Below are 12,047 nucleotides of genomic sequence, written 5' to 3'. Positions count from 1 at the left end.
ATCTCCTAACAGGCTCAGCTTTCCCAGGATGAAACCAGCAAATTGTGACTTTCTGTCATGTCCTATATTTAAGGTAGCTTTTACAATCTATTTCAATTATAGTTTGCATTTATATAGAGAAGCAGAAAAAAATTATGACTCATTAGTTGATAACTAAAAAAATGACATGAACAATAGTTCACAAGTATTTTTGGCCAGCTATCAGTGGCTGCTGGAATCTTAATTAAGCAAGAGGCTGAGATCTGAGGATCCTAGTTCGAGCAAGAATGGGCAAGAAAGTCCATGAGACTCTAATCTCCAGTTTATCCTCATACAGCTGGAAGTAGAACTGTGGTTCAAAGTGCTAGAGTGCTCATCTTTAGCCAAAGAGCTCAGGGATAGCACTTAGGCGGTGAATTCAAGCTCCAAGACCAGCAGAAGAAAAAATTGCTTAAATTTTTAGTATTAATTCAAGTTGTAGCAACTGTCTTAGTAGACCCAAAACCATATCAAATTCTTCTTGGTGGATGATAATCATAAATTTTACAGAATAGCTAACATAAAATATCTTCAAATACTTATTTACCCCATTAGACAAATTAGCATAGAATTACTTCATGTACTACGTTAAGCAAGTATTTCATAAAATCAGAAGAAAAAAATGATAGGAAATAACAGTAAGCCTTTACATAAATAGCTAATTTATAACTACTTTGAGAAGAACATTGTATTCTCTTTTTAGTAAAAAGGAACTATTTGGCTCTGCACAAACTAAGTAAAAAATTAGCAGAGTATTAAGGATCTTAGTTTTAAAAACAAAAAAAACCTAAAATTAACTTGCTAAAAGGAATAATTAAGAGAAAAAAATTTAGTGAAAACTTTCTTATATATATTTTCTACTATGTTTATATTAGCTGAAATTTTTGCCTTAATATTTTGTGTTTTGATTTTACCAGTCCTAGGACTTGAACTCAGAGCCTGGGCACTGTCCTGGAACTTCTCAAGGCTGGAACTCTACCACTTAAGCCACTTCCAGCTTTTTCTGTGTATGTGGTACCAAGGAATTGAACCTAGGGCTTCATGCATGCTAGGCAAGCACTCTACCACTAGGCCATGCTCCTGGCCTTTTGCCTTTAGTCAACCTTAAACTGTAGAGCTTTGCAATACGACATTCTGATGCTACTCCTTTTCTTGTAATTTTAAATTACAATGTAATTTCTTTCTTCCCAATAACTCTTTTCCAAATTTCAATATGAGAATAAATACATTCAAAACGAATTTTTGAGTTTTTGTTTTGTTTTTGTCTTACCAGAGCCTTGCACCTGCTAGGAAAACACCCCACCACATAAGCCAAGTTCCTAGCCCTTTTAAACTATTTTACAGATAGGGGACCAACTTTGGTTAGGGCTGGTCTCCAACTGTGATCTTTCTACCTACACCTCCCACCTACCTGGGAATATGAACATCTACCACCACAGTCAGCTTGTTTTGTTGAGATGGGGGTCTGCCTAACGTTTTCTGACTTTGCCTCCCACATAATTGATATTAAAGGCATACACCATCAAATGACCATGAAAAGTAGTTTTAAAATTCAACCAGCTAGTGGGTGAATTACCTTTCACAAAGGCTTTATTAAAATTTTACAATACTGAAAAAAAAATCAACCATCTAAAATTATTCATGTCCATAATGCAAACACTTGGAAAGCTGAATGTGTGAAGGTGGTAAGTTGAAGCCAACAGGAGCTACACACACACACACACACACACACACACACACACACACACACACACACACACACACACACACACACACACACACAGGCCAGGCAAGGTGGCTCAGGCCTGTAATCCTAGCTACTCAAGAGGCTGACATCTGAAGATCGCAGTTAGAAGCCAGCAGGGATAGTAAAATCTGTGAGATTCCAATTAACCACCAGAAAACAAGAAGTGACATTATGGCTCAAGTGGTAGAGTGATAGCCTTGAGCTGAACAGCTCAGGGACAGTGCCAGGCCCAGAGTTCAAGCCCCGCGACAAAAAAAAAAAAAAAAAAAAGCCAGGTATTCTGACTCACACCTATAATCCTAGCTTTTTGGGAGATAGAATCTGGAGGGAAAGAGGTTCAAGAACAGTCCACACAAAACATTTGAGAAACTCCAACTCAAACAAAAAGTAGGACATGGAAATGTAAATAGGGGAACCAAGAGTCCAGCTAGCCCAAGCACAAATGCAAGATGGTATTTGAAGGAGAGGCAAGGTAGTAAACTGCCTGCATAGCAAGCACAACCAAAGTATTGCCAAAGATAGTTTTAAAAAAAAGTAATAATCTAACCATATAATTTCTAATAACAAGTAAATTTCTCTTTACCTTACTTTGGTACTCTAATATTTGCTTTGCAGAGTTCCAAAATGATGACTTCAAAGCATGAAAAGTAAAATGAATCTAGTTAACTTTGGCACCCGAAATGCTGATTGATGGCATTTTAATTTAAGGAGAGAATGTCTAGAATTGATAAATTTTAAAAAGCACCTAAAGTGGTTAGATAGAGAAGATGAATTCCTGAAGTACCAAAGCTTAGGGGTGAAGCAGTTAAGAAGAAACTGGAGAGAGAGAGAGAGAGAGAGAAAGGGGGGGGGGAGAAAGAGAAAATAAGAAACGAAAAGAAACAGGAGTATGCCCAGCGTACCATGACTACCCACAGGCATGGTGATTGGCCATTACTCACACAAGATGCAACAACTGAGTCATTGTTACCACCACAGTCACAGCTTATAAAGGCAATGTTAACAAGAAAAGGCATGTAAGTCCAGAAGAAACTATATAGAAATTTCCCCAATGGAGTCATACAAGACACAATAAATGCTGAAAATTATACAAATAACTGATCACATAGTGACCTCTGACTAGCATGTACCAAAATTCTAGACTCTACAGAAGTATCCAACATAAATCATATAATTTGTTCAGGTTTCGGCAGAAGAAAACATCCTTGTCATTTAAGCAAACTCTTATAACAATACAGGGAACTGCTTATCTGCTAAATACCAGGCATAGGCCAATCATGCAAGCAGATCTTTCTAAGGACAGGCAGCTCCAGGCTTACTGTGTTTTCCACACAGGAAGAGAAAAACAAATGAAAATGTACTTGAATAAAATAGAAATAACAAACTAGTATGATGGACAGAAGACAATGTAATAAGGCAGTGTGATATGATATGGATTTAAGTAAACATAACTATCAGCAGCATCAGGACCCATCTGATGATGGAAGTTAACTATTAATATAAGAGGAATTCCACAATTGCATATTTTTTCCATTCTACCTGGAGTTTCCTATCTTTAGGTAGAAAAACACGAAATCTTGAGAAGAGTAGAATACCTCAAGAAGGAGGTACTTACATGCTAATAAAAGAAGGAAGTTGAAAAGATGAGATTTAATAATTAACTACTAGAATTTAACTACATTAGGGGATATTACTGATCTTGAAATTGTGAATTCAGGCTGCATAAAAAAAGAAAATGATGACAAGATGGTAAAATGACACTGAAAAAGAAGGAGTACCAAAGAAATATCGAGCCTAATGAGGTCAATTATTTGGAATCAAACAGGAAAGGCTAGTCTAAAAATCACAGAGGATAAATCCAGCTCTTACCTCAAGTGAAAACGTAGCATAGCACTTAGCACAAAGTAAGCACTTAATGACAGTTGGCACTAATAGCAAGAAAAATAAAAGGTAATATCAACAGAATAGTAAGCTAATACAATTTTTACTGTCAAATATTAGGATCCTTGATTAAAGCTAAACTGATGTGTCTCTTGTGACAGGTATACAGTATTACCAGTAAAATACATTTTTTCAGCAGATTCCAACACATCACCTCATTTTCAGCACTTTTATAGTAGAAAGCAAAATACAACCTACAGTAAAATATTTGGAAAACTGATAATAAAAAACTCAGCAAACAGCATAATCTTATGTTGCTCAATGAATTTGAATGTACTCAAGTAATTAAAACCCAGATGGAGATTTGAAGTACTTCAGAAAGCATACTTATATATCATCTCAGCCAACATCCCCACCCATATTTGAGGTGTTTAGATTTCTATCAATTAGATATACTATGCTTCTTCTTGAACTTCAACAAAAAATTTGTACTTTTTCATATCTTGCTGCTTTTACTAGATATGTCTATTAGATGCAGCTTCATGATATATACAGCATTTTTTTTTCTGGGCAATACTGTAGCCTGAATTAAGGCCCTGAACCTGATAGGCAGGTGTTCTGCTTAAGCCATACTACCATTCTTTTTTGCTTTGGGTCTTTTTCAATAGGATCTCATGAGTTTGTCAGATTTTATGTTTCTTGTTGGGATGAGAGTTATGCAGCCACTTTTTCAGCTTTTTCTGTTAAGATCTTTATGGAAAATTTTTGACCAAGACATCCTAGAATTGTGATTATCCAGGCTGGGAGTTTGGCCTAGTGGTACAGTGCTTGCCTAGCATGCACGAAGACCTGGGTTCGATTCTTCAGTACCACATACATAGAAAAAGCCAGAAGTGGTGCTGAGAAAGTCCAAGGATGGTGCTCAGGCCCTGAGCTCAAGCCCAGGACTGGCAAAAAAAAGAATTGTGCTTATCCAAATCTCAGCTTCCTGAGTGGCTAGGATTTCAAGTATCAGCTACCACAATCAGTTGTTTCACCTCTTTAAATTTCTACATAGGATCCTAGGGTGTGGACAATTCTCACTTGTCCTATCAGACATATGTGTTGTTTCCTTCTGTTTGTGGGAGCAATATTATAAGCAAAGTTTTGACACTTTAAGATGTGTCTTTTGGTAGGCAGGACAGACACACACATGTATTTTTCTTGCCTAGTACAGAGTTTTGTAGATAATATCAGTTGTCCGGTTATACCATTATACATTCTCATCAGCAATGAATGAATTCCAGTTAATTCATACTCTTTTGTTATTCCACTATTAAGTTCTTCAAAGGTCTATAGTACTATCTCACTGTAATTCCAATCATCATGTTCCCTATGCCAAATAATGAGGGCCTTTTAAATGAATATGGATATCCTCTAATATAAACTACCATCCAAGTCTTTTGCTCAAATTTTAAGTTCAATTGTCTTTTTTCTACTAATTTATAGGACATACATAATACACACAGATAACAAATTCTTCAGACACAACAAAAATACATTTTCTTGTTCTAAGGTTGACTTTTTTACCCTCTTATCTTTGGAGTAGCAATTTCAATTTAAATAAAGCTCATTTAACCAGACTTATTTATACTTAGTACTTTTCAATTACTATTCATAAAGAGCAACAAAAAGGTTTTTTTCTATGTGGGACACTAAGTAGAACGATTATGGTCCCATAACTGCCAGGGACAAAAATCCCTAAGGATCTTACCTGAAAAATAACTAAATAACCTCAAGAGTAAGGCACCAGTGGCTTACACCTGTAATCCTATCTACTGAGGAGGCTAAAATCTAAGGATCAATGTTCAAAGCTAGCCTGGGAAGAAAAATCTATGAGACACTTGAGCTATGGTAGAGCGCTATCATTGAGGAAAGAAAACATCTCAGGGACAGTGTCCAGGCTCGAAGTTCAAGCCCCAGGACCAGAAAACATACATGCACACATACATGTACTCACACACACAAAAACAGTAACAGAGTGTTCCTGCTTAGCAAGCATGTAACTCTGAGCTCAAAGCCCCAGTATCTCCAAAAAAAAAAAAAAGGAAGCTGCTGTTGCAATGTACTACATGTGGAAAACTGACATTTTTTTCCCCCAATTCTTCCAGTACCAAGGTTTGAACTCAGGAACTTATGCATGGCTCAACTTACTTGCTCAGCTAATACTCTACCATTTGGGCCATGAGACCAGTATTTATTGGTTATTTTGGAAATGAAGTCTTAGGACTTTTCTGTTTAGCCTGGCTAGAACCATGTTGAGATCTCAGCCTCAGATAACAAGAGCTATTAGTACCCAGGGAAAAATTGACATTATGATAACCTCACAGTCTATGACAATGGCATCTTTCTTTTTAAGTTTTTTTAATATTTATTCCTAAGTATTTGATACCTGAGGCAAGATAAGTAAATGAAAAGAACAGAAAATTTAAATAAATAAATAAATATTAAAAGGGTCAGATTCAGATATTAATATCGGGATATAAAACAAAATCCAAATTTACCTACATTCATGTCACATCTACTTTGAGATGTTAAGTTACAATAATAGGAGATATACAGGTGATAGGTAAATATGACTTTTCCTTTGAGACTCAAAAAAACAAAACACCATACATAAGCAAAAAGAGACAACTGGAAGGCATGCCTGGCAAAAGGAAATTCTTAAGTCACCAACAGGAAATAACCAAAGATTGATATAGACTTCCCATTCCCTGAAACAGTGGAAGAAGGAGCCACATGGGTTGCATTATTCATACATACCAATACCTAGAAAAAATGAATTTGTAAAATCATAACAGTCTACTGCTATGTGATAGTTGTACTTTGAGCTACCAGTATTTCTCCAAATCTGGGAGACATAAGTTAAAATTATATGTTAAATTAGTTAAAATATGGCACTGAAAGAGACTAACATGATCAAATTCACATTTTCAGACAGTTATAAAAAATTGTGCAGAGGGGCCAGGAACACGACTTAGTGTTAAAGTGCTTGCCTAGCATGCACGAAGCCCTGGGTTCAATTCCTCTGTACCACATATACAAAAAAAGCTGGAAGTGGGGCTGGGGCTCAAGTGGTAGAACACTAGCCTTGAGAAGCCCAAGGACAGTGCCCAGGCCAAGTTCAAGCCCCAGGACTAGCAAAAAAAAAAAAAAACCTGTGGAGAGACCTAGCAGAGGGAAGTAGACTATAAAGCAAAAAAAGTGAAAGAGCAGCATATATATATATATATATACATATATATATATATATACACACACACACATTTTTTTAGAGAAAAGTAATTTGAGAGTTAGGCATTCAAATCAAAGTGTTTGTCTAGTTATTTCACATGGGAATCCTGATGCCAAGAGTACATCCGGGATCCCTGAGGTCATTCCAGGATAGGGAGAAGGCTGGCAGCATCACAGGGGCACAAGGAGAAGTTGGATTGTGATTGCCAGAAGATGAGAATCAAGAATGACTGGTAGAGCGGGCAGGATCATAGCCTAGCGGGTAGTGTGCTCTCACCTAGCATGCTTGAAGCCTTGGGTTCAATTCCCCAGTACCACATACACAGAAAAAACTGGAAGTGGAATTGTGGCTCAAGTGGCAGAGCACTAGCCTTGAGCAAAAAAAGTGTCCAAGGACAGTCAGTACCCAGGTCTTAAGTTCAAGACCCAAGACCAGAAAAAAAAAAAAAAGAATGACTGGTAGGCTGGTAAGGCCGGGAGCATGGCTTACTGCTAGAGTATGCTTGGTGCTTGCCTAGCATGCACAAAGCCCTAGTTTGATACCTTGGTATTATACACAGAAAAGGCTGGAAGTGGTGCTGTGGCTCAAGTGGTAGAATGCTATCCTTGAGAAAGCTCAAGTACAGTGCTCAGGCCCTGAGTTCAAGCTTCAGAACTGGGGGGATGGAGGGAGATGATTGTTAGTCAGCCAGGTGTTGGTGGCTCATGCCAGTATTCCTGTCTACTCAGGAGGCTGAGATCAGAGGACTGTGTCTCAAAGCCAGCTAGGGCACAAAAATTCGAAAACCAGAGACTCTTACCTCCAATTAACCACCAAAATAACAGAAGTATTGTGGTGGCTTAACATGGTATAGTACTAGCCTTGAGCTGAAGAGCTCAGAGAAAGCGCCCAGGCCAGAGTTCAAGTCCTACAACTGTCAAAAAAAAAAAGACTGGTAGTCAACTTACTACCAGTAGTAGTAAATAGTGAGCACTAAAAGGTTACAGAGGATTATGAGTTAATAAGACATAAATTTTGAGCTCATGACATTCAGGTAGAGATGCTCAATAATAAATTACACATTTATTTCCATTTGAAGTTTGCAAAAGAACTGAGGGCTTGGATAACAATGTTCTAGAAAAAATGTACTCACAACCTCCTATATGAAACTGAAACCCTTCTATACAACACACTAACAGTAAAATTAAATTTAAAAATAATATTTTTCTAAAAAAAAATCTGGGGCCTAAAACTCACAGAATGAAATTGGAGTTGGAATAGTTTTAGAAGTTGTGAACACACTCTTGATAAAGGAAGTTATATGAATAAATGCGCAGTCGCTTAGTATATGAAGCGGGAAAATATAGGCCTACATCTGTTCTAAGCAACACCAATGAGAGGACAGACAGAAGGAATTATATGGGTTTTGTTTTTTGGTTTTGTTTTTTTTTTGGGGGGTGGGTCGGTGTGGGGCTTAAGCTCTAGGCCTGGGCCCTGTCCCTGAGCTCTTCAGCTCAAAGTTACAACCCTACCCCTGGAGCCACAGCACCACTTCTGGTTTTCTAGTGGTTAACTGGAGATAAAGTCTTAGGGTCTTTAATACCCAGGCAGGCCTTGAACCAAAACCCTCAGATCTCAGCCTCCTGAGCTAGAATTACAGGTGTAAGCCACCTTCTAAGGAATTATCATTAAGTTATACTTTCAACAGTTTATCACTTGTGACTGTATGATCTTAACATAATTCTCAAAAAATCAAAAAAAAACTTCCTTTTATAAGATATAAAAGAAGGAAAAACACTATTAGGGTCCAACTGTGTATCAATTGTCTTTTCATATGTTCTCAATTACTGCTCTACAAGCACCTTTTAGGACAACTGCTCATTAATAAATAGGGCTGAAAAGTGGTAGAGTGCTTGGTCCAGGGACAGTGCCAAGGCCCTGAGTTCAAGCCCTGGGACTGGAAAAAGTAATTTTTTCTCAAAAACAAACAGAACTGGGAGCATAGCACAAAGCCCTGGGTTAGATTCCTCGGTACCATATACACAGAAAAAGCAGAAAGTGGCGCTGTGGCTCAAGTGGCAAAGCCCTAGCCTTGAGCAAAAAGTGTCTAAGGACAGTGCCCAGGCCCTGAGTTCAAACCCCAGGACTTGGAAAAAGAAAAATCTAATACCAGAAGATAAATTAAAGAAACTGAAAACCTTAAAGATCAAGGAACTATATCAACACTTTAATTCACTAACACTTTAATTCACTAAAGGTGCATATTAGCTCACGTATAAGAGATCAAAATGTAAAAAGTTAACAATAAATCTGCTATTGACCACAGGACATTTTGATAAATTATTTTCAGTAAAGTAATAAAAAGTCCATTAACTACTATTTAGTCTCCTACACAGCAATGGCATTCTTTTTACTTGGAAGCATACAAAGCAAAGAAATAAACTATTTAGGAACATATCTATAGCCATAAAATAGTCCAGCTAAGAATAGTTTTAAGTCAGATAGTTTTGAGAACAATTTTTGAATCATATTTGACTTACTTTGTATTTTAGCTACCATCAATGATTCCCAAGAGGTATCTTAAAAATATTCATATTTTCACCAGGCATGGTGGCTCATGCCTGTAAATCCTAGCTACTCAGGAGGCTGAGATCTGAGAATCAGGGTTCAAAGCCAGTCTGGGCACTAAAGACTGTGATACTCATCTCAAATTAACCTCTACAAAAAAGGAAGTGGGGCTTGGCTCAAGGGTAAGGTGGTAGCCTTAAGCTGAAGAGCTCAGGGACAATGCCCAGGCCCAGGGGTAGGGAGGTAGCCTTGAGCTGAAGAGCTCAGGGACAGTGCCCAGGCCGAGTTCAAGCCCCACGACCCATAAAAAAAAAAAAAAAAAAAAAAAAAAAAAAAAACTTATTTTCTTAAAACTTATACCTGCCAACAGGTCAAAATGGTAAAAAGTTTCTAAACCCTTTCATACTAAAACTATCATCAATCATTATGACTCTAGTGTTATTATTATTATTATTATTATTTAGTACTAGAGCCATACCCACAGCCCTTTTTGGCTTTATTTTTCAGATAATATCTCACTCTGGTTGCCTCGAGCCAGCCTGGACTAAGGTCTTCCCATTTACACCTACCATGTAGCTGTAGCTGGGATGACAAGTAGAAGCTATTGTGACCAGCTTATTTTTTGTGAATAAGTCTCATTGGCTTTTGTGGTTTGTTATTGTTATTGTTTGACAGCTCTAGGGCTTAAACTGAGGACCTAGGCACAGTCCTTGGGCTTTCTCAAGGCTAGCACTCTACCACTGAGTCACAGCACCACATCTGTTTTTTTTCTGTGTATATGGTACTGGGAAATCAAAACGAGGGCTTTGTGCATGCTGGGCAAGAACTCTACCATTAGGCTATGCTCCTGGCCTACGGTGGGTTTTTTTTTTTTTTTAACTTTTTGCCCAAGGTGACCTCAAACTGCAACCCTTCTAACTGTTTGGGCACATATTAATTTTTATATCATTAATTATATAATCTATAAATGATGGTCTTTAATCAAATGTTTTGTATCTTTTTGTTTTTTGGTTTTTTTGGGGGGGGTCATGGGGCTTGAACTCGGCCTGGGCACTGTCCCTGAGCTCTTCAGCTCAAGAAGTATATCTGATTTTGAAACAAAAGTCCATTTTCTTTCTTTCTTTCCTCTCTCTTTCTCTCTCTCTCTATATATATATCAAATTAATTTTTAGTTATGCTATACAAACTTGCTGCAATGATTTTCATACATTTTTTTTGCTGGGACAAAACCTTGAACTGAGAGCCTAGAGCTTATTTGGCTTGCTTGCTCACAGCTATCACTATGACACTTGAGCCACATCTCCAGCCTGGCTATTTTGCTAGTTGATTAGAAAAAGAGCTTTCAGGCTTTTCTGCCCAGGCTGACTTCAGGTTTTAGCCTCCTCACTGAAGTCCTGGAACCCAGCTTTTATTTCTTTGAATCTTAACTAATGTAATACTAATAAAAATAAGTCCAAGGTTCTCAGCATAAATTAAGTTTCATATGCAATCCACATTGTCTCATGAATAATCCCAGAAAGTAACAATTTGGAGTTTCAAATAAATATCTTCTTCTAACAAAGACAAATTTTTTTCACAATGACCTGCTAAAGATATCTTAAAGTCAGTATGTATCACATACCTAAGGACCCCTTGGTCTGCTGACTATTTGGAGGTATGTTTTCCTTAGCCATGGAAACTAGTATTTTACTATTTTCAGAAAGCTTCTCTGAAGTCTTTCCCTGAAAGAGACACAATGTTTACAAATAGGGCAAGGAACTACACAAAATATGCAATTAATCAAAACTTTAATTAAAAAACTTCACAAAATTACATGATAATAGGAGAAATTTAAATATAAGTTTTGAGATATTAAGCAAAGTTATGCTACTATTGTAATAATCTAATATTTAATTCATGCATTAATCAATAAGTGAATTTTTACATTAATTAGTAAAACAATATATAAAAACCTATGCCTTCATAAGCTTTTAAACTGTTGGTAAGACACACAATAAACATTATATATAAATTATGTAATAGGAAAAGAATGAACAAGAAAGGAGCTATGGGAAAAAGTAAAGTTGGTAAGCCCAGAAATGCTGAAAGAGAGACTACAAGGCTTCAATCAGATGATCTTGAACTGACACTTAAAAGATTATTGACTATTTGAGATTATAATAACCATATTTAAAGCTAGTATTATACTATGTAACTCTAAAAAATGCATGCTAATTTTAAGTACTATAGGGTAATTAAGAGCATAGACTTTGGAACTAGATGAAAGTTGCAGTTCTGAACCTACCTGTGTTTACCTGGATTAATTATTTAATCCCTCTGAATCTTATTTTCTTGGTGTGTTTATTTATGGCCCCTATTTCACAAGGATATTATAACTAAACTAAATGATAGATATAAAATCCTTGGCATAACCCATGTACAGATTATTATTGAAAAAAGAAAATTATGATGGCTTAGGAAATAAGCACTGAGTCAGGCTGACAAGGGTCAGAGCCTAGTTCTAGTAACTTTTTTCTTTTTTTTTTTTTTATGGGTCATGGGGCTTGAACTAGGCCTGGGCCCTGTCCCTGAGCTCTTCAG

The 12,047-nt window shown here is 36.9% G+C and overlaps 1 protein-coding gene across 3 annotated transcripts in view; it reads right to left on the bottom strand.

The window, feature by feature from the left end:
- Window positions 1-12,047, bottom strand: part of Cspp1 (centrosome and spindle pole associated protein 1) — a 112,472-nt gene that overhangs the window by 91,556 nt on the left and 8,869 nt on the right. For all 3 annotated transcript variants that reach the window (XM_090338915.1, XM_090338913.1, XM_090338914.1), the window contains exon 3: window positions 11,089-11,188. In XM_090338915.1, the coding sequence (XP_090195041.1) occupies window positions 11,089-11,188 (100 nt within the window). The remainder of the gene's footprint in view (window positions 1-11,088; window positions 11,189-12,047) is intronic.

Source organism: Megascapheus bottae, chromosome 9 (assembly GCF_031878675.1).
Source record: "Megascapheus bottae isolate mThoBot1 chromosome 9, mThoBot2.hap1, whole genome shotgun sequence".
In the NCBI taxonomy this organism is placed as follows: domain Eukaryota; kingdom Metazoa; phylum Chordata; class Mammalia; order Rodentia; family Geomyidae; genus Megascapheus; species Megascapheus bottae.
This window is presented reverse-complemented; position numbering and strand designations above follow the sequence as displayed.